Source organism: Scophthalmus maximus, chromosome 9 (genome assembly GCF_022379125.1).
Source record: "Scophthalmus maximus strain ysfricsl-2021 chromosome 9, ASM2237912v1, whole genome shotgun sequence".
Taxonomy (NCBI): Eukaryota; Metazoa; Chordata; class Actinopteri; order Pleuronectiformes; family Scophthalmidae; genus Scophthalmus; species Scophthalmus maximus.
This window is the reverse complement of record NC_061523.1, coordinates 15426125-15444073: the sequence shown is the minus strand read 5'-3', so window position 1 is coordinate 15444073 and position 17949 is coordinate 15426125. Positions and strand designations below refer to the sequence as shown.

Sequence of the window (17949 nt, the reverse complement as noted above, 5' to 3'; positions counted from 1 at the left end):
AAGGAAAGAAATGCTACAATCCTGTTGAGGGTCTGTTTCCTCATCCTCTGGGATTTCTTGGAGTCCAACTTGTTTCATATCGGAAAAACCAACGTAGGTGGTTTTTATTGTTTTTTAAACTTTTCTTTATCTTTGAAAGAGCATTGTGAATGCTTGTTTCCTTTCAGAATGATACTGACACAGAATTCATCAAAAACCAGTCAAATATCAGGTCTCTGCTGGAAAATCAAGTTGTACATGTAATAGCTGTCCTTTAACATTTGATTAGCATGACTAATTATATCGTGTAAAGATTTACAAGGAAAAATTGATAGATTAAACTTTTATTCTTTTAAATTCAAGATTGATGTTTTTAAATTAAGCTAGATGTTTCAGTGTGACATACTTTACAAAGGTGGAATTTAGCAGGATATATTCTTTAAAGTTCACTTAAATGTTGCTCTTCATGTTCAGTTTTTGTTTTGTTGTGCACTGATGTTTTAGGTTAATTTTATGTTTTAGCATTGAGGTCATGTTTAGGGATTCTGTATTTCTACTACTCTGCTCTCGTCGTGTTTGTAAACTGGGAGGACTAAAATAATAGAAACACTTGACTTAACCTGACCTCTGTTCAACTCATCGCAGAGACTGTAATGTCAATAAACACTCCAAGCCTGGAGTCAATAGATACAGCACAATAGCACTCTTTCACACGATTCCAAACTTATCAGCCCTGACATGAATCTAAGAAAGGAAATCACAGAAATGTCGCCCTCGTCCGTTTGACAAGAGAACAACCAGGCTCAACCTGGGGTTTGATCTCTCCGCTGCTTTGTACCGGCTGGGCCACAAGCTCCGCTCTGGTCTCCAAGTTTGACTGTTTGAAGGAAGTGGCTTCGACAATGCTGCGGCCACAGATCAGCATCTTCTGCCTTGTCAGCAGAAGATGCTGCTTGCACGATGTTTTATTTTGTGTTTACGTGTCCTGTTGCCCTGAGAGCAGGAATTTAATAAGACTGCCAGAAATAACCTGTACCAGTGATTAATTAAGAGTTTTCAAAATGTAGAATGTGAGCTACATTGGATACAGACCCTTAGGTGCATGTGAGAAAAAAGATCATTGTTTTTTTTTAATTATTTTTCCACAACCTTTATCAAAGGCTCTCTTACATTTCATGGAGTATGGGAAGTGTGAGGGAGTGTGTCAAGAGCCAGAGCAATAAATCATTATATATTCTGCTATACAGAGGCTAAAAGTCGTGAGTGAGTGAGTGAGTGAGTGTGTGTGTGTGTGTGTGTGTGTGTGTGTGTGTGTGTGTGTGTGTGTGTGTGTGCGTGTGTGTGTGTGTGTGTGTGTGTGTGTGTGTGTGTGTGTGTGTGTGTGTGTGTGCGTGTGTGTGTGTGTGTGTGTGTGAGTGAGTGTGTGAGAGAGAGAGAGCGGGGGTCGATACCACAGCAAGGACAGTGGGACCCAGTGTGAGACAGAGGCGCTTTACAGTGGGATAAATACAGGTTGGATATAGCAAGAGGTAGTTAAGTGGAAAAGACTAACAGATGCCGGGGCTAGTTTACTCAGGGGGAAGGGAGCCTTGCCACAGCCCAGGCACTATAGCACTCTGACACGCACACACACACACACACACACACACACACACACACACACACACACACACAGAGTGAGGCTGCATTCTCACTGTGGCTGGAGAAAAGTTTGTATCTCTTTATGTTATTTTTAACAGCAGAAGCAGCTCGGATAAAAAACCCAACACTGCCCAAAAAGACGTATCTCCAACAACGGCTGGATTAAGTTTCAGGTCAATGGAGAAGGCTCAGTTCACCAAAGACACAAAAGTTAAAAAAGAAACGAAAAATCTTTCTAATGCACCTGCAGTGGCATCTGAGCACACTGATAGGTTCCTTAATGTTTTTCTTAGACGATGGAGGTGAACATTTTTATTTGTGGTGCACAAACGTATAACCAGTTGAAACCAGCTGTTTCAGTTTTTATTTCAGTGACTGAAATGGCCAAATAAAGTCAATAAGCAGTCTCTGATATGAAGGCAGGTAAGGATGAGGACGAGGCAGAGACGAGACCTGTTGCACCAAATGGCCGCGACCTAAAAAAGGGTCAACACTAACTACTACTCCGTGCTGTGAGTAAAGTAAAGTAGCCTACAAGTACAACAATGTAAAAAATACTCCTAGTGAAGTAAAAGGTATCAACAGGTGAATGTTCTTAAAGGTGAGGTAACTTAAGCCAGTTACCTGTTTAGTGTTGTGGCCGATCAGTGTATTGATAATCTGCATATTTTCCCATTCATACATTGTACTTTATACTACAACATATTTGTGCCAGGATACAATTCTCTTTATTATTATTATTATTTTATTTTCTATTGATTATGTGGATCATTTATCATGGATCAAAGCCAAATAGTCAGTGCTTGTGGCCACGTGTATTGTTGGCATTGTTGGAATTGTCTGTGTTGTTTGTGTGTTGAAAACCCACAATGCAAATATTTATAAAAAAAAAAAAATTACAGTCAGGAGTTGTCAAATTCAATCCTACAAACTCCTAATTAAAAAAATAACCTAATAACACATAATATAATAATTCAATCCTCACTATCGTTGAATTATAGTAATGTTATGATTTATGTCATTTTATGAATCAATTTATGACATTGCATCATATCTTGACATCATAACTCTGTGTAGTTTGTATTTAAAATCTTCATTTGTAGAATAAATATTAATTACAGCTGTAAGACACAATAAATATAGATCATTTGACATTAAATTGAAATGCTCATTGAGCCTCAATACTGTATTTGTGCACAGCATTGGAGTAATTGTACTTTTACTTTCCACCACTGCTGCTGCGTGTTGACTAATTCGTTTTACACAACACTCAAGAGCATTATCGCGCCTGAACCACGGCCGTGACACAGACCACAGGCACAAACAGATGCCGTGTAAATCCTCAGCTCCCTGTCAAAGTGCGTTTGTAGTCAGTTTATCCAGAGAAACTTTACTGCCAACCATGAGTGCAGAAGTACCGTTGCCATGGCGACGGACAGTTTAACAGCTCAGTCCATCCAGATTATAAAAACCCCACTTTGTGTTTCTTACCCTCAATAGTCGGTTGAGGGAAACAGTTTGGGTTTTTATGTGCCCAGATTTTCAGAGGCGAAATGGATGAATTTAATCCTGTCTGTTGTGTCAACAGTCTTTGCAGAAACGTTGTTTGAATGACTGACGGCAACACTTTTGACCGGAACTCTTGTAGGAAACTGTTTGTATAAAAGATGCCAATTTTCAAAAATGTCATTTTTTCCCGCCGTGAGCACAAGTCAAAACTAAATCCCCTTTACCTCCACTGAATATGGGTGGAGGCGTGAACATCAGAGACAAATCAACACTTTCTTAGACTAAACAGCAGAGGAATGGCAGAATATGTTCACCAACCCTTAAAACAGTTTGAGTATTGATTTGATTCTTATTGCTGTGTCTCACACACACACACACACACACACATACACACACACACACACACACACACACACACAAAACAAGATATAATAAAAACATCATAATATCACATCTCAGCAGAGTAACATCTGTCTACAAATGTTTTTCACTCTCTACCATGCACATGCACACGCACACACACACACACACACACACACACAAGCACACAAACCACTGGCATGCCAGAGGGCCTATATTTAAAATGAACCTCGGGGATGTTTTTTATTTTCAGCATTTAGACATTCTATCAAAAGTGTGGATATTTGAGTGTGCATGTGTGTGTGTGTCTGTGTGTGTGTGTGTGTGTTAGTGTGCACGTGTGTGCATGAGTGAATCAATGAGCGACTGATGGTAAACATAGGTACGACAGAATATAATGACAGCATAGGAATAGTTATGAGTCGACAGCTTTTTTACAATAAGATAATGGATGCACATTCAGAAAATGAGCATGAGTGTGTGTTTACAGAATTTTTGAGCATGACCCAAACAGTTACAAATTTGCTAAGGCTGCAAAATACCACCTTCCAAACTTGTTGCCCTTCCAAATGCAGCCCTATCATCCCACGTCTCATTTTCAAAGCCTCTCTTTTCTCCGTCTCTCCTCCCACCACAAATCCCAGAACCCTGAGCAACAGAGAGCGAGAGAGAGAGAGAGAGAGAGAGAGAGAGAGAGAGAGGGGGAGCATTTAAATGTAGCGTTCCGTGAGTGGTCGGGTCGGTGTCTGGAAACCTTTCACATCCTGTTTACGCCGGGCAGATTTCAGCCCGGGACCGCAGAGAGCTGGCAGGGCCTCTGCCTGGACACAGCTCCTCTCTCTCTTCTCGATCTGCTCCCTTCGCCTGAGGATCTCCGTCTGCAAACCTTTCCACCACGGCCCCTTCCAATCAACACCTTCAAAACTAAAGCAAACAAGCACACGTCTGGCTGCCCGCGGCCGCAGGGACACAAACGAGGTGGAATCAAGATGCTGATAAAAAGAATCCTTTTTTTAACGCAGACCAAACGTAGCCAAATCACACAACACCCTGTTTTTAATATCCAGGTACAGGTTTAATACAGCTATGTGTCATATTTACAGTGTCCTATATCAGATGAAAAGTGTCAGAGAATGAATAAAAATGTTGACAAGTGTTTATGCGTGAAAAGAATGGGACCAAATCCGGATATTTGAGTCATACAGAGTAAAAAAAAACAACAACAAAAAAACATCTGAAGAATCTGCTAAAGGCGACCACACCACGAAGATTAATGAACACAGGATTCATTCGCCTGTCCTCGTTTGTTTTTTGATTTCCCCCTGAGCAAAGCAGTTGGTACTTTGAGTCCTGTAATCATTCTTCTCCTCTCTGACCTCTTCCTCTGAGCTCGCCTCCCTCAGCGGCACTTGCAGGATTTGACGACCATGTTGGAGAGCTGCTCAACGCGAGGTGTGCGCCCTATGAAGTACATGATGGTGAGGGGCTCCAGGTCCTGAGGAACGCAGCAGGGCGAGGCGGAGGCCTCGGGGTTCAGCTTGTTGTACAGGGGCAGAATCTGACCAGGGAAAAGAGACAAAGGAAAGTTAAAGGACCTGAACATATATTTGTTTTCAGTTTTCTTACTACGAATAACCAACACAACAGTTTTGTGCCAAAGTTAGAACAGTTATTTCACGTGTGTTTGTGTTTGTCTCTGTGCTAAGCCAAGCTAACCAGCTGCTGGCGGTTCGGCTTCGTATTTACTGACAGATGAGCGAGTGGTTGATCTCAATAACTCTCGGTAAGACGGCAAATAAGCCTGTTTCCCAAAAATGTCTGTGTCTTTGGTCAAACCACACCAACACAGTCCTGAGTTGAACTCTTCAAAGATAATGACTGAGAATGTTTCCTCTAAACTTGTTGTATGGATATGACCTCAACTCTTTGAGGGGCTGTCTGAAGAAGGTTCAGCAGGTAAATCAATTACGGTAATATCAAGTTCAACCATTGGTACTATCCTATATCCCAACCATAAGTTTCTCTATTTCTTTTTCACATACTTTAACATGTACAACAAAAAACTGCCAAACTCCGTCAAAACCAGCAAATTCTAATTGTTGTGAAAGTCACAGTGGCATTTTTGACAGCAGCAAAATATTTCATGGCAGCAGACCTAAGTGTCATGTAAATATAATTCAAGCAGAATGAGAGTCTGTGTGACAACAGGCCAATAAGCCATGAGACAAACAGGCTGCGTTGTGTAATACTATGTGTTCAGCAACAGGCTTCTGCGAGGTGACAGCCCATTTATGACAGTGGGGTTAACCATGGTGCACATTAAACTCATTTAAGGGAAAAACGTCTCCCACATTTTAGGATTCTGTACATTGAAATCTGGCTGAAAGTGGATTGCACTTTTGGTCCAGACCACAGTATTTTACTGCGGAGACGAGTCTACGCCAGTCTACAGATTAAGAACAGATTAAGAATTAGGCCGGGCTTTAAGTGCCATGGTACACACGTTTCAGTCTCTACCAAAAAATGTTTAGGTCTGATTTCAAGCCATAACTACATATCGATACCCACTCACCATGTTGTAGTGGTTGTTGGCACTCCAGAGGTAAGGACAGTTGCCGGCACAGAAGTTAGCTTTGTAACCTTTGGGCTCATGGATCCACTTCCAGTTGAGGTCACGCCTGAAGTCGATGTAGAGCGAGCGCAAGCAGCAGCCCTGGTCTGAGCCACTGAGACACACAGAGAGAGACACAAACACACCATTTCAACTCCCGTCCTGCTCTTCAAGGTCTGGGGCAAGGGCCCAAAGTTGGGTCATGGGAAAATGGCCGTGGGTCACCATTGAAGAAGCAGCCCCCGCAAGGTAATGACCACGCAACGTTGCCAGAGTTTTCCCCTGTAGTGAGGTAGTCTAAATAAAACCCTGCATGCCTGTTGGCCTGCAGTCTAAACAGAGGGTCAGTGTTGTTAGTTTTTGCCACACAATAGACTGCAAAGTGAGTTTGAGGTCTGGAGAGGAAAAAATGAAACCCACTGCCCACAACAACTAGATGTCAGAAGCATGAGACTAGGAGTCCGGGAACAGTGTCAGTGCTGTCGGTCATGCGGCTCCTTGGCGGCCTACCGGGAGCAGGTTGTAGTGTCTGTGGCGGCCGCCCTCCTCTTGCGGTTCTTCTTGGTCGGGTTGTCAACTCTGTCGCTGGGCAGCAGGGTGAGGATGAGGTGCGGCGTCTTGGAGCTGAAGTCCCCCTGACCTTTGACCTGACCGGGTTTTCTCATCTGACGAAGCTGCTCGTCGTCCAAACCTACGGAAAGTACAGTGTGTACAGTGGCGCAAAGTTACTATGAACATTTACTTAAGTATAGTACTTAAAGGGGCAGTAAGTGATTTTGGAGGAAGCCTGTCTCTCTCCTTGTTGTTGCTGTGATTTTACTGCACTGGCCGTGAACCCGCAGCCTCGGGTGTGTGAGACTAACGCCTGAGGCCAAAACCCCTGAGACGTAGCATCAACTCAATTCAACGTCACACAGTATTGTGCGGTTGCGGTCCGCACCATTTTTGGTTTTAACAAAATGTGTATTGCTTTAAATTACTTACTGCCCCCTTCAAAGAGAGTTTTGAGGTACTTGTATTATACTTCAGCATTCCCATGTTATGCTACTTCACAGTTCCAATATACCACACCTTACAGGAAATGTTATATTTCAACTCCAGTGCAAATATCAATTTCACTCATCCTGTCATCCATGTTTGTTGCTGCAACATTAAAATGTATATAGTCAATAATTATAATCCAATAATATAACATACTGTACTTTTTGTCTGAAATGAACTATTCTGCATAATGTAAAACTATCAGTAAAATATTGCAGGAATGAAGTAGTTCTACACTGTGGCACTGCTGCAGTTATACAAGTAAAACATCCTCTAGGTGTGTTTTTTACACTTCAAATAGTTTTCTGAGGAGGCAGGAGGATTCATTTAGAAGTTTTTTAAAATATATTATGGTACATAGATGGAATCAAATGATTTAGTTGTTTCTGAGGCCATGAGTGACTACATGACTGTTGTTTCATGTTTTCATGAGTTTCTAAACTACGGGCGTTCAAGAAGTCAGAACAAGCCCTTACTTGTCTCACAGCAAATCAAATGTTGATATATTTTTTTTCAAGCGTGGAAAAAAAAGAAGAAGCATGACTTGGCTCAGCTGAGTGTAAATCCTGAAGAAATGCCATAATTTGGAGCCTAAATGCAGCAACACAGACTGTCTGGTATTCAGTCGCATCACCGTGTGTGGAAGACCAGTTTCTCTATTATCACTCGAGGCGCCTCCCAGAACAGTCTGCACTTTATCTTCACACTTTGTGACCTGCAGGATTATTGCTGTGCCGATAAATCTTCCGCCAGTGCTTTTAATGCCCCTACAAAGCTTTTTACATCCAACCTGTTAAAGCTTCATTTCTCATCTTTATGGCCACTGGGATGAAACTGTGGTTCATCTTTCGTCTGATGACTTGTACAATTTATCAAACCTTTGGCACACTGCCTGTCATGTTTATTGATTTGTTTGTTTATGTGTTGTGGTTAGCTCCCCAACTAATCTTTCCATGCTGACCAGAGATCCACTAACAGACAACCATTACAGATACTTGCTGCAGGACTCAGGAAAGTCTCAAATCATCTCTAATCTCAAGTCTTTCCTTTAGTGTGTCTATCTCTGACATGAAACAGCTTCTCTGCAACAGAACGTTCAACTCAGTTCACTCACTTTCCTGGGACTAGAGGTGTGAAAATCTTCCCTCAGCCAAAAATGTAAGTTCAATTTAAGATTTAGTGTCACTGGGCATCATCTGAGCCTTATAAAAAACCCTCCTCTAATCATCCACCATGCATGTACATGTACAGTACGAGTACCACGAGTTGGTTTGCATGATGTGCAGTGAAAACAAAAGGAACGGCAACAAACCAGCAAACAGAGCCTCCAACTCCTCACTCTTGTTGGGAACGATGTTGTTGGTGGATGGGACGAAGGTGCAGCAGGGACAGTGGACACCAAGCTTCAGGCCAAGATTATTCTCTGGAGTAGGAGGAAGAGAAACAGACAAGAAAGATGAACGATACAAACACAGCTTCGATGGATCATTATGGGGGAACGGTCTGCCTGGTGCTGAGGCTGACCTGGATCTGACACCCAGTCCTTAATGGTTTCCGTGACATCCACAGAGATCCAGGATCCCTTAGCCCTCGGCTGAACGGTGCGGGAGTCAATGTAACGTTGAGTGGAGGTGCTATCTTCGTCTGGCTTCAGCAGCTGATGCAAAAAAACAACAACCAGAGAAAAACAAGAATGTGATGGAGCTAATGTACAGAGTCTCACACAGGCAGCATGTATTGCTTTCTTCTCCTCTCTTCTTGACAGCAGATCATGTCATTTACACTGTGGGTAAGGGGGCAGTGAGTTTATCCTCCTTAAATTTCACATAACACATGAACGGCATAGATCATAACATTGTTGTGTCATTATAAATACCAATAATAACCTTCAGAACTTAAATCAGACACCTAAATCATGTTGAGTCACTTCCTTGGGGCTAACATTTTTCTCTGAGAGGTGAAGAATATCTCCTTCAGGCCAAATTCAGCTTAACTGATTAAGATTTAGGGTCATAACAGTCTAGTTGGCCTGCTGCCCAAAAATTCTGAAAGGAGAAATCAACACAAAAGACACATTTAAATTGTAGGACGCACTTGAACGTCCCTTTGGATGAAGAAAGAGATGAAAACATTATTCTGTGGCTTTGACACGAGACAACTCCTGTGAGTTTTTCTGCCCGGGGTGATTCTGAAGAACCATGGATTCAGTGTTTGCTTCATAATTGCAGGAAAATTGCATTGATTTAGATGTAAAAGCAGCCTCACTGATACTGCCGATTGCATGCGTGCTTTGTGGTTGAGACATGTCCCCCGGCGTCACACTGTCATTTACCTGAAAGATCTCCACCCTCTGCTGTGAGGCCCGGGCCTGCGGGTTGGGAGCTCTGAAGATCCTGAACTCAGCCATGACCAGGGTGCTGTTGGTCAGGTCCACTCCGCTGACGTCGAAGTGGACCACTCTGTAGTGGGGGTTGGGCGCTGCTGGCTGCACTGCATCTGGACGGGATAAAACACACAGGATGACTGATGCTCCAACAACATCCCAAGACTTGTTAGACAACGTTGTGTTTATGCCATTGGTTAAAACAGAGCCGCGGGACTGATGCATTGTCTCGGACATAATTACTGCGGATGAGTGTCTCGAGACTAAATGATATGTTTGGCCACAGTGAGTAAATGTGTCTGGTCTTATGTTTAATAGATGGGCAATTGTTGCATCCAAGGGTTAAACTGTATGAAACATCACCTAACGCATCGACAGTCATGTATTCATGTACTGAAGTGAGTGCCTCGCTCAAGTTGACATCTACAGTATCTGTCGAAGGAGGCAGGATAACTCTTGATAACTTTATTTCTCCACTCGTCCCTCAAATACCAAACACCATCACTTTTGTTTCAATGGGCAGTCGTGATGCAGCCCCCATCAGTTCTCCTGTTAAACCAGGCCACTGTGTGAAACATTACTGAATTAAATGTTTCTAATCCATTTACTGGATCTGACAGTTCTAGATATTAGATTCATTGTAGATAAAACCTGTTTAAATATTGTACAGCTTGGCTTCATTGTAAGTCTCCCTATTTAGCATTCATAAACATTACATCCATGTTTATTGCATACTGTACACAGGTGTGTGGGGCACTCATAGCTGGATGCTAATTATTAAACATAACAGATATATTTTTTAATTAATATAGTAAAAATGTAATCCTGTCAAATGTCTATATTGTTGACAAATACTAATAAAAACATCCATATAGTTGCTTACGACTACATTATGTGTAAAAGGCATTTATTAAAATTCATTGCTTAGAGATGCTAAATATGGGGATTTACAGTCAAGTGTCACATGATGCATGAACCATATCAGTCATAGTGCATTAGTAGTGTATTACTACAGAGTGGACAGTTGGAAACCACCTGCACCAGATGCAACATGAAACTATTGCTTATGCATCAGTACATCAGCAATTTAACAATCAGGAATGGATCAAGTTTTTTTTCTTCTAATAGTTCAAGTGAGATTTTCAAATACTTATATATTGTATATATTTACACACTGATAGTTTTATGTGACTGACGACTGATGGAGCTGAAGTCATCAGCTCACTTTTCTTGACTTGTCCATTTAGATTTAAAAAGAAAAATAATAGATTACTACTAAAATGATGTCTGTGGTTCCTGCCCTGATGCTCTGGACACCAAAGATTGGTCACCAAGTGATTAGAAGAAGGAGACAGGGGGGAATATATTATAATATTATAGTTAGATTTTACTAACATTTCTACAATACTATAAAACACAACCTCCCCAAACTTTTCTAAAAGTATTTGAAATCGAGCATCAACTAAGGCGTCAGAGGCCAGAAGGTTGTGAACCATAATTCTATTTATGAATTTGGATCATTTCTAGAGAACTAGATTTGGGCCGTCGCGGGTCCTTCGGGCCCCCGGACCACACGTCGACAACCTCCTGCCACACCCCAGACGTGGACTCACTTGTGTTGGTCCGGGGGGGCAGCATGTCGATCCTCTGCACCTCTTTGGCGTAGTAGTCCTCCTCGCTGCTCTCGCGCTCGCACGCGGACTCGGCCAGACGCGCGCGCTCCTTCAGCAGTTCTCGCGTGCTGTTGTACAGCAGCATGACCTCCGGGGCCACGGGGCCCGGCTGCGGCTCCTCGTCCTCGTCCGGCGGCGGGCTGCGGATGCGGAGCTTGCTGAGGATCTGTCCGCGGACGGCCTCGATGCGCCGGGACTTCTGCGCGTCCAGGTTGATGGACTGACACGTGTTGAACCCGTCCACCGGCGACACGCCGGAGAACCGGAGCAGCAGCAGCAGCGCGAGGCGTGGGAGCCACATTGTCCGGCGAGGAGGCGGGAGGAGGCAGAGGCTCACGGTGGTGCACTGGGAACGGGCGAAGCCTCAAAGCCGAGCACCGCGGACGTGCGTAAAGTGATTCAACATTTGAAACCGGAACGTTCAACCCAAGCCAGAAAAAAAAATAAATCCATACATCCAGTTCGAAGAGGGCATTTTTGTCAAAGCAACAAAAAAAAAATCCACATCTGCTGACTTCACTCTTATTCTTCTATGGTAATTTTATAACATTGTTCATACACGCGCCTTTCTATTTTAACACCAGGCACAAAACGGCGCATTGTCAATTATTTTCAGTCGTTTCAGTTAATAAATCTAAAGGGGAAATATTTATATGAAACTAGTACTTGGGAGACAAAACTGCCTCTAAATCTCTAATATCATCACACAACGACCAAACTCCGCTGTAGAATCGTCCGATGCTGGAGCCTGGGTTGGCCTGGTGCGCTCGGCTGCAGCCTGGTGCGCTCGGCGCTGCGGAGCGGTCTCGTGCCGGTGCTGCGTGCGCAGTTTCCGCGTGTAAAGGTGAAGCGATGTGTCCGATGAGTTGATTTGCGTTTGGGTTTTTTTATCCGTCTCCGTCGTCCATCGTCGAAAGACTCAACAGCTTTCAGGAGAAAAGAGTGCTCGTCGCAGGAGCTCAGCCCATGTCGCGAACCCTCCGAGCGAAAACGCGAGCTGCCCACTTCATCTGCAGCAGCAGCACTCCTGTGCGTTCACCTCCGGGAGAACCATCTGTGGAGCAGACAACCGGCCCATACCCGCTCCCAGAAACTCTAGTCACAGCCTTCTTTAAACCCCACTGAGATCCTCCCATCCCCTGATATAGATAAACAGAGAAGCAGCCTGCACCCAAACGTAGGGGAGAAAAAAAAGTGTTGATTTATGTTGGAGACCACGGTGGGCCTGTTAATCCCCCTCACACAAACACAAGACTACGGAAAAAGTCATGACGCAGAAAAAAAGGCATATGAAAGAAGTCCTTATGCTGTGAGTATTTTTTTCTTTTTAAAAAGAGCAAAGTGGACAGTAAATTACAAATCCCCAGTTTAAACGAGCTCCAGTGTGATGTCTGCTGGGACGAACGCTCCACTGAAGACACCGAGCGCTGCTGAGTGATGGGACTCCATTATTGTGCAGATCCACACAGAGCCCCAGACACAGGGAGTCTGGGAGGGAGGGACTGGATGTGGAGAGATGTGGAGAGAGGTGGTGGTGGAGGTGGGGCTGCTTGCTACCAAAGTGAAGGGAGTGTATGATTATGTAGCCAAGAGCCATACCCCCCCCCCCCCCCCCTCTCTCTCTAAAGGAGGTACAAACACATATTTAGCAATTTCTTGCTTCCACAAAAATGCCAGAATCACCCTCTCTCCGCAGGTAAACATCCCATGAGGGCACAGCAGGCTTAAAGGACCAGTTCTACATTTTCAGTTATTTGCTAGTTCATTTTAGAACCCAGGATTCTAAATATCTAAATAATATATTTTTTTAATAGGTGGTTGTTGCTATAAACAATAATCAGTTTTCATCAAGTTTAACTAAAATTGCACTAGGTCATCTCTGTCCTTGTCAACAGAAACCGGAGTGGTATTGAATCTAACTATAATGTAAAACTATTGGACGAATAACTGTGAATTCATCACTGCTGGCGGTTACATGAAGAAAACTAAATTAACACGAATATAGTCAATTCATCTCAGTTAATAATACCAACAGACTATAACCTGGTTTCACTTGTTAACAAACTGTTATAACTACAGTTAGCACTTGGTCATGTCTAACCACCTTGGAATATTGCGTTAATTCTCCCTAGTTTGTGGTGACACGTTTTTTCGTTCCGTTCTGCTGACATCGTGACTGCAGCATTAAAATGACCAACGCACAATAACTTTTAACTCTCACATGACTTCCCATGATCACAGCAAACTTGTCTTTGAGTTGTCAAACATCTCAAACTAAGTCGTTAACAGGAGAATCTTTCTCGCCCAATCTCCATATATGACGCGGGTGTGACAACAGCACCCCCTGTGGTCTCAGAATATGTTGCAAGACTGGGCTACAGGAAACTTGAGCCAGACGAGCCTTTTTGTTAAGTTTCTCTCTCTCAGTTTCTCTCTCTCAGACCTGTCACTTCATATTCATGCACAGATGAGTGGTTACCATCATTGCCAGGAAATGTTAAAATGGAGGAAGCCTTGGTCCATGCCAGAGATTTCAAAATGCGGCTTTAATCTGGATCGTAGTGGGATTTCCAGCTCACGCTGACACAAACAGGCTTATCCTAATTTTATTAAATCCCTCCACTGAGAGCCCATCCCTTCTTCCCACCCCTATCTTTTCATGCCCTAAATCTAGCTCCTTTCTTTCCTCTCTGTTCCTCTTCGGTCTCATTGTTAATTACAGCTCAGGACGTGGAGAGGACTGTTAATCTGTCAGGGATGGTTTTTATTGCTGCTCTGCTGCCATCCCATTATACCGTTATTATAGTTGCGGGTGGAAGGCCTGTAATTGCTGTAAGTAGAAGGGGAAGGTAGGAGAGACTTGGGCTGCCTTGAGGCTTCTGGTCAGGGCAAACCCCCCTCCTTCATCATCTGTCCTGGCAAAGGTTTCTAAAAATGATAACACTGCCTGCGAACAAATGGCCCCTGTTCCAACTTGACTGCTGCGCCATCTCAGAGCCAGAAATGATCGGAAAAACACTTAATTCATCTTTGTGGACCTCAACGTTCTTTAAAAAAAATTCTCTCTTGAAAAGGTCAGACACACTGTGGGGCCTCTTGCATCACAGGAGCCCACCCAGGTGGGGTGGGGTGTGTGTGTGTGTGTGTGTGTATGTGTGTGTGTGTGTGTGTCCTGCAATGTGGCTTAAAGGAGAAAAAAAAGTAAGACTTCCTCGAAAACAATTTCTAGCCTGCCTACTTTTTCTGCCAAATATAGTCCAGGCACTGCCACGTCATCTGGCCCTCAGGACTCTCTAAAACCCTGAGATGGCGAGATGGGGTTACGAGCCTCGGCACACACAAGTGGGCTTCAGCGTGCCTGTAATATAACTGAATCCATATTTTACCACAGTAACCTACAACAGCTTTGACTGTCATGGAAATGACGACAGTTTTATTGAAAAAAGGAAAAAGAAAAAGCCCGAACAGTTACAAAAATAAATACAGATAAAACCACTGGGGGTTTCTCACGGGGAACATTTCCATTCGTTACTCTCCAGATCTCTTCCTTCCATTGGCAGGATCAGCCACTTCAAATGTCATAACTACAATGAACCAAACAGTGTGGCGAACGTTCTCATGGCACCAACTCAAACCAGAGTCCAACCTCTTTCTCTCTCCACAATCCCATCTGAGTGACAGTTTGGGGTGGGGTTGAGTGACGAGGACCGTCGAGCTGGTGTTTACACCTCGTCTTCGTTCAGCAGCATGTTGGGGATTCCTCTGGAGATCGGGAACTCTCGTCCTGACTCGGGACACTGCAGACAGCCCTCGATCACCTCCACCTGTCACACACACAAAGTTAAAAACAAAGATTTCATCATAGAGCAACAATACTTTATATGGACAAAAGTATGAAATATTCTAAAAATTATATATTTATTTTCAATTAATGTTTGTCTCTGGTATCCAAGGTAACCGTGGATCGGCTACATGAGCACATTTCCATATTTAGGATCAAATCTGTGGAAGGCCACCACCTTAATCTTGCTAAGAGTATTTATATGTTTCTATCTAGTATGAAATAACAAAGAACAAATCCTGATTTTTCTCTACTTTATATAAGTGAAAACTAGATATCTTGGTGTTTGGGATTTTTAGTCTCACAAAATAAGTCATCAAAGCTACTGGGAAGATGAGAGAGATGTTTATTTTACTATTTCTGGTCTTTTAAAAAAACAAAAGAAACTCAATTACTTGAGGAAACAAAAAAGCAGATTGATGATGACCGATTACACTTTTACCTCTAATAGTGCTCTGTGGACTTTCTTCAGGAACTCTTCGTCTTTCTCGTAGTCCGACACCAGCTCACCTGGCAGGTCTTGGCGATGACCCAGCTATTGAGAGAAAACACAATGTAGCAAGAATTCAAACTGGACCGTGCACCGCAGAGATGAATATGAGCCTCTCAAAATGGATGTTACCGACTGAAATCCATGAACTGGATTCAGAAATTTAGAGTCAATCTGAAACCCATGATCTCAGTGATCAGTAGTGGATGTTTGTACTGATTTAGAAAAGGTTGATAGTGAGAAAGCATTAAATCCCATCACACTGCAGCTCAGTCACACTGACCTCCTCTGCAGCTTGGACCAGAGCGTTCCACTCCAGTTTGGGAATCATCCGGCTGACGAACTGAGGGTTGAACTCCACCTCATTCACCTTCACCTCAGTTGCCTTCACACAAAAAGAATTACATTAAAAAAAGACCAAATAACAACCTATCAGAATGAACAGGTGATACTACTTATATTCTGTGACTTTGAAATCCATACAAGGAGGTGTATTCTCAGGGATATATGTATGGTTAATAAAATACTTTCCTTATCCTAGTCTTGTCGATTGCTACTGTCCAATTGGCAACAGACATTGATTACTCTATTGTCACAATATACCAGAGGCCACTCTGGTATATTGTGAATAACACTATAAAACAGAATAATACTAGAGCACCATCACACAGAAACACCTGCAAGCAAACTGCCAACCAAGAGCAGTTGTAATCTGATCTTTACCTAAAGATGAAGAATGATAAAATACATTGGGTGAAAACCTTTTACACACACACCTAATGCACGTGTGTACACCTGCACAATACAATTCAATCCAGTACAATTCTGCTTTTTAAGTTCCCTGCTTTAAATTCTAATTCCAATCGGCTTATAGTGTTTACGCCGATCTGGATATTATAATTTGTATTATTTGTTTCAGTAACTAGGTTAGTGATGGTGTTGTAGAAATAAACATTGAGAGGCAGTGTTCTGCTTCTATGCTCCACAGATCTGGAACAAATTCCCAGAAAATTGCAGGTCTGCTGCAACTCTTGTTCTTTTAAATCTTTTCTGTTTGCCGCCGCCTTTCAGTAAATAAACGATCTACGCATTTCTTATGTAACTTGTAACTGTAACTTTCATCTTATTCTACTTTTAAAAATTAAGGTATTTTAATGTGCTTGTACATGTGTTTATTCCCATTGCTTTTAAAATTGAATGTACAACTCTTTGATTTGCCTTGCTGTTGAAATGTGCTCTACAAATAAACTTGCCCCGACTGAATTAAAAACATATTGCACCGATGTAAACCATAACATGGACACCCAGCATCAGTCAGCTCCTGTTCCTGTAAAATGACTGTCACCACAACCAGGGGGGCTTGGAAATATAAACAACAATGATACATCCTGTCGTGAAAACAACAGCCTGCCTTCGTGTCAGTGTCTGTCCGACCACAAGATCATAATATGATTATAGCATATTATGCTAGTGTTAGCAGCGATGCTAACCGCTAACCAGTTGTGCGCAGTTTACCTTGATGAGCAGCGGGTATCCCTTCATGACGCCCTTCACGTGGGACGTCAGCATGTTGTGAGTGAGCAGCTTCATGTTGACACGCCGATGAGTTACTGGCAAAGAAATTCGCAGACAGTCAAACCTAATCTGTATCTACATGTAAATCACGATGTAGCGTTTACATGTGGACCGGAAGAGCCGATGTTGCGTCGCAAAAAAAGTTCCCCTTGGTTTGAGCCTCCCCGCCGTTGGTTCCTAAGTTATATTTGTAGCTTTTTTTAAATACAGACATATAAATCTCATTTTAGGAATTACTTAAGTGTGATCTGAAAAACAACAACACACCACTGTTATATCGTATAACAGTTAGAATCACTGTAGGTTCTTCAGTGATTCTTGGATCACTTCAAATTAGCTACTGACTGTAGCTGGGACCTATCAGCTAGAAAACACAATTGATTTAGGAAACTGCAGCAGTATTATTCTGTGGCCTAGTCTTATAGCGAAGCTTTAAGTTTTAAGTAACATAACATGGAAATACTTACTTAATGTAATAGTAAGCTTTTGTAAATGTACTTTCATGAAATTTCACCACCTACACTAATGGAACAATGTTTGTTAGCTTGCAGCATAAATGTCAGAGAAAGACAGAGTTACGTTTTTATAATGACATTTTTTTATTTTTCGTATTAATTTTGTATACTCATTGTTTTTTGTATTATACAAGTCATTCATACAGTTTATGATATAGTAAATAGTAATTACACACAAGGTGAAACAAGTATCAGCCTGTCACCGTCAGACATGCATCTGCACACACGCACGCACGCGCACACACAAACACACGCACACACACACAATTAAACAAAAAAAGGATAAAAATGTAAAACCTTTTTAAATCACAAACCCCCAAATTATTCTTCC

The 17949-nt window shown here is 42.5% G+C and overlaps 2 protein-coding genes across 2 annotated transcripts; both read right to left on the bottom strand.

The window, feature by feature from the left end:
• Positions 1-4527: 4527 nt before the first annotated feature.
• On the bottom strand, positions 4528-12742 carry tgfb5 (transforming growth factor, beta 5). Its single transcript, XM_035649009.2, has 7 exons — positions 11138-12742; positions 9474-9637; positions 8666-8798; positions 8454-8564; positions 6611-6791; positions 6062-6215; positions 4528-5047 (listed from the first exon to the last, which is right to left on the bottom strand). Exons 1-7 carry the CDS (start codon positions 11496-11498, stop codon positions 4889-4891), a joined length of 1263 nt encoding a protein of 420 aa, XP_035504902.1. The 5' UTR covers positions 11499-12742; the 3' UTR covers positions 4528-4888.
• A 1860-nt stretch (positions 12743-14602) lies between these two features.
• trmt112 (tRNA methyltransferase activator subunit 11-2) lies at positions 14603-17247 on the bottom strand. Its single transcript, XM_035649010.2, has 4 exons — positions 17044-17247; positions 15812-15913; positions 15481-15573; positions 14603-15021 (listed from the first exon to the last, which is right to left on the bottom strand). Exons 1-4 carry the CDS (start codon positions 17116-17118, stop codon positions 14920-14922), a joined length of 372 nt encoding a protein of 123 aa, XP_035504903.1. The 5' UTR covers positions 17119-17247; the 3' UTR covers positions 14603-14919.
• Positions 17248-17949: the final 702 nt, after the last annotated feature.

Coding starts and splice junctions, on each gene's coding strand:
- tgfb5 (XM_035649009.2), bottom strand. CDS start 11,498: ATGTGGCTCCCACGCCTCGCGCTGCTGCTGCTGCTCCGGTTCTCCGGC. Junction 8,799..9,473: donor AGAGGGTGGAGATCTTTCAG/GTAAATGACAGT, acceptor TTTTTGCATCAG/CTGCTGAAGCCAGACGAAGA. Junction 8,565..8,665: donor GGACTGGGTGTCAGATCCAG/GTCAGCCTCAGC, acceptor CTCCTACTCCAG/AGAATAATCTTGGCCTGAAG.
- trmt112 (XM_035649010.2), bottom strand. CDS start 17,118: ATGAAGCTGCTCACTCACAACATGCTGACGTCCCACGTGAAGGGCGTC. Junction 15,914..17,043: donor GATACCCGCTGCTCATCAAG/GTAAACTGCGCA, acceptor TTTTGTGTGAAG/GCAACTGAGGTGAAGGTGAA. Junction 15,022..15,480: donor TCCACAGAGCACTATTAGAG/GTAAAAGTGTAA, acceptor TGTGTGTGACAG/GTGGAGGTGATCGAGGGCTG.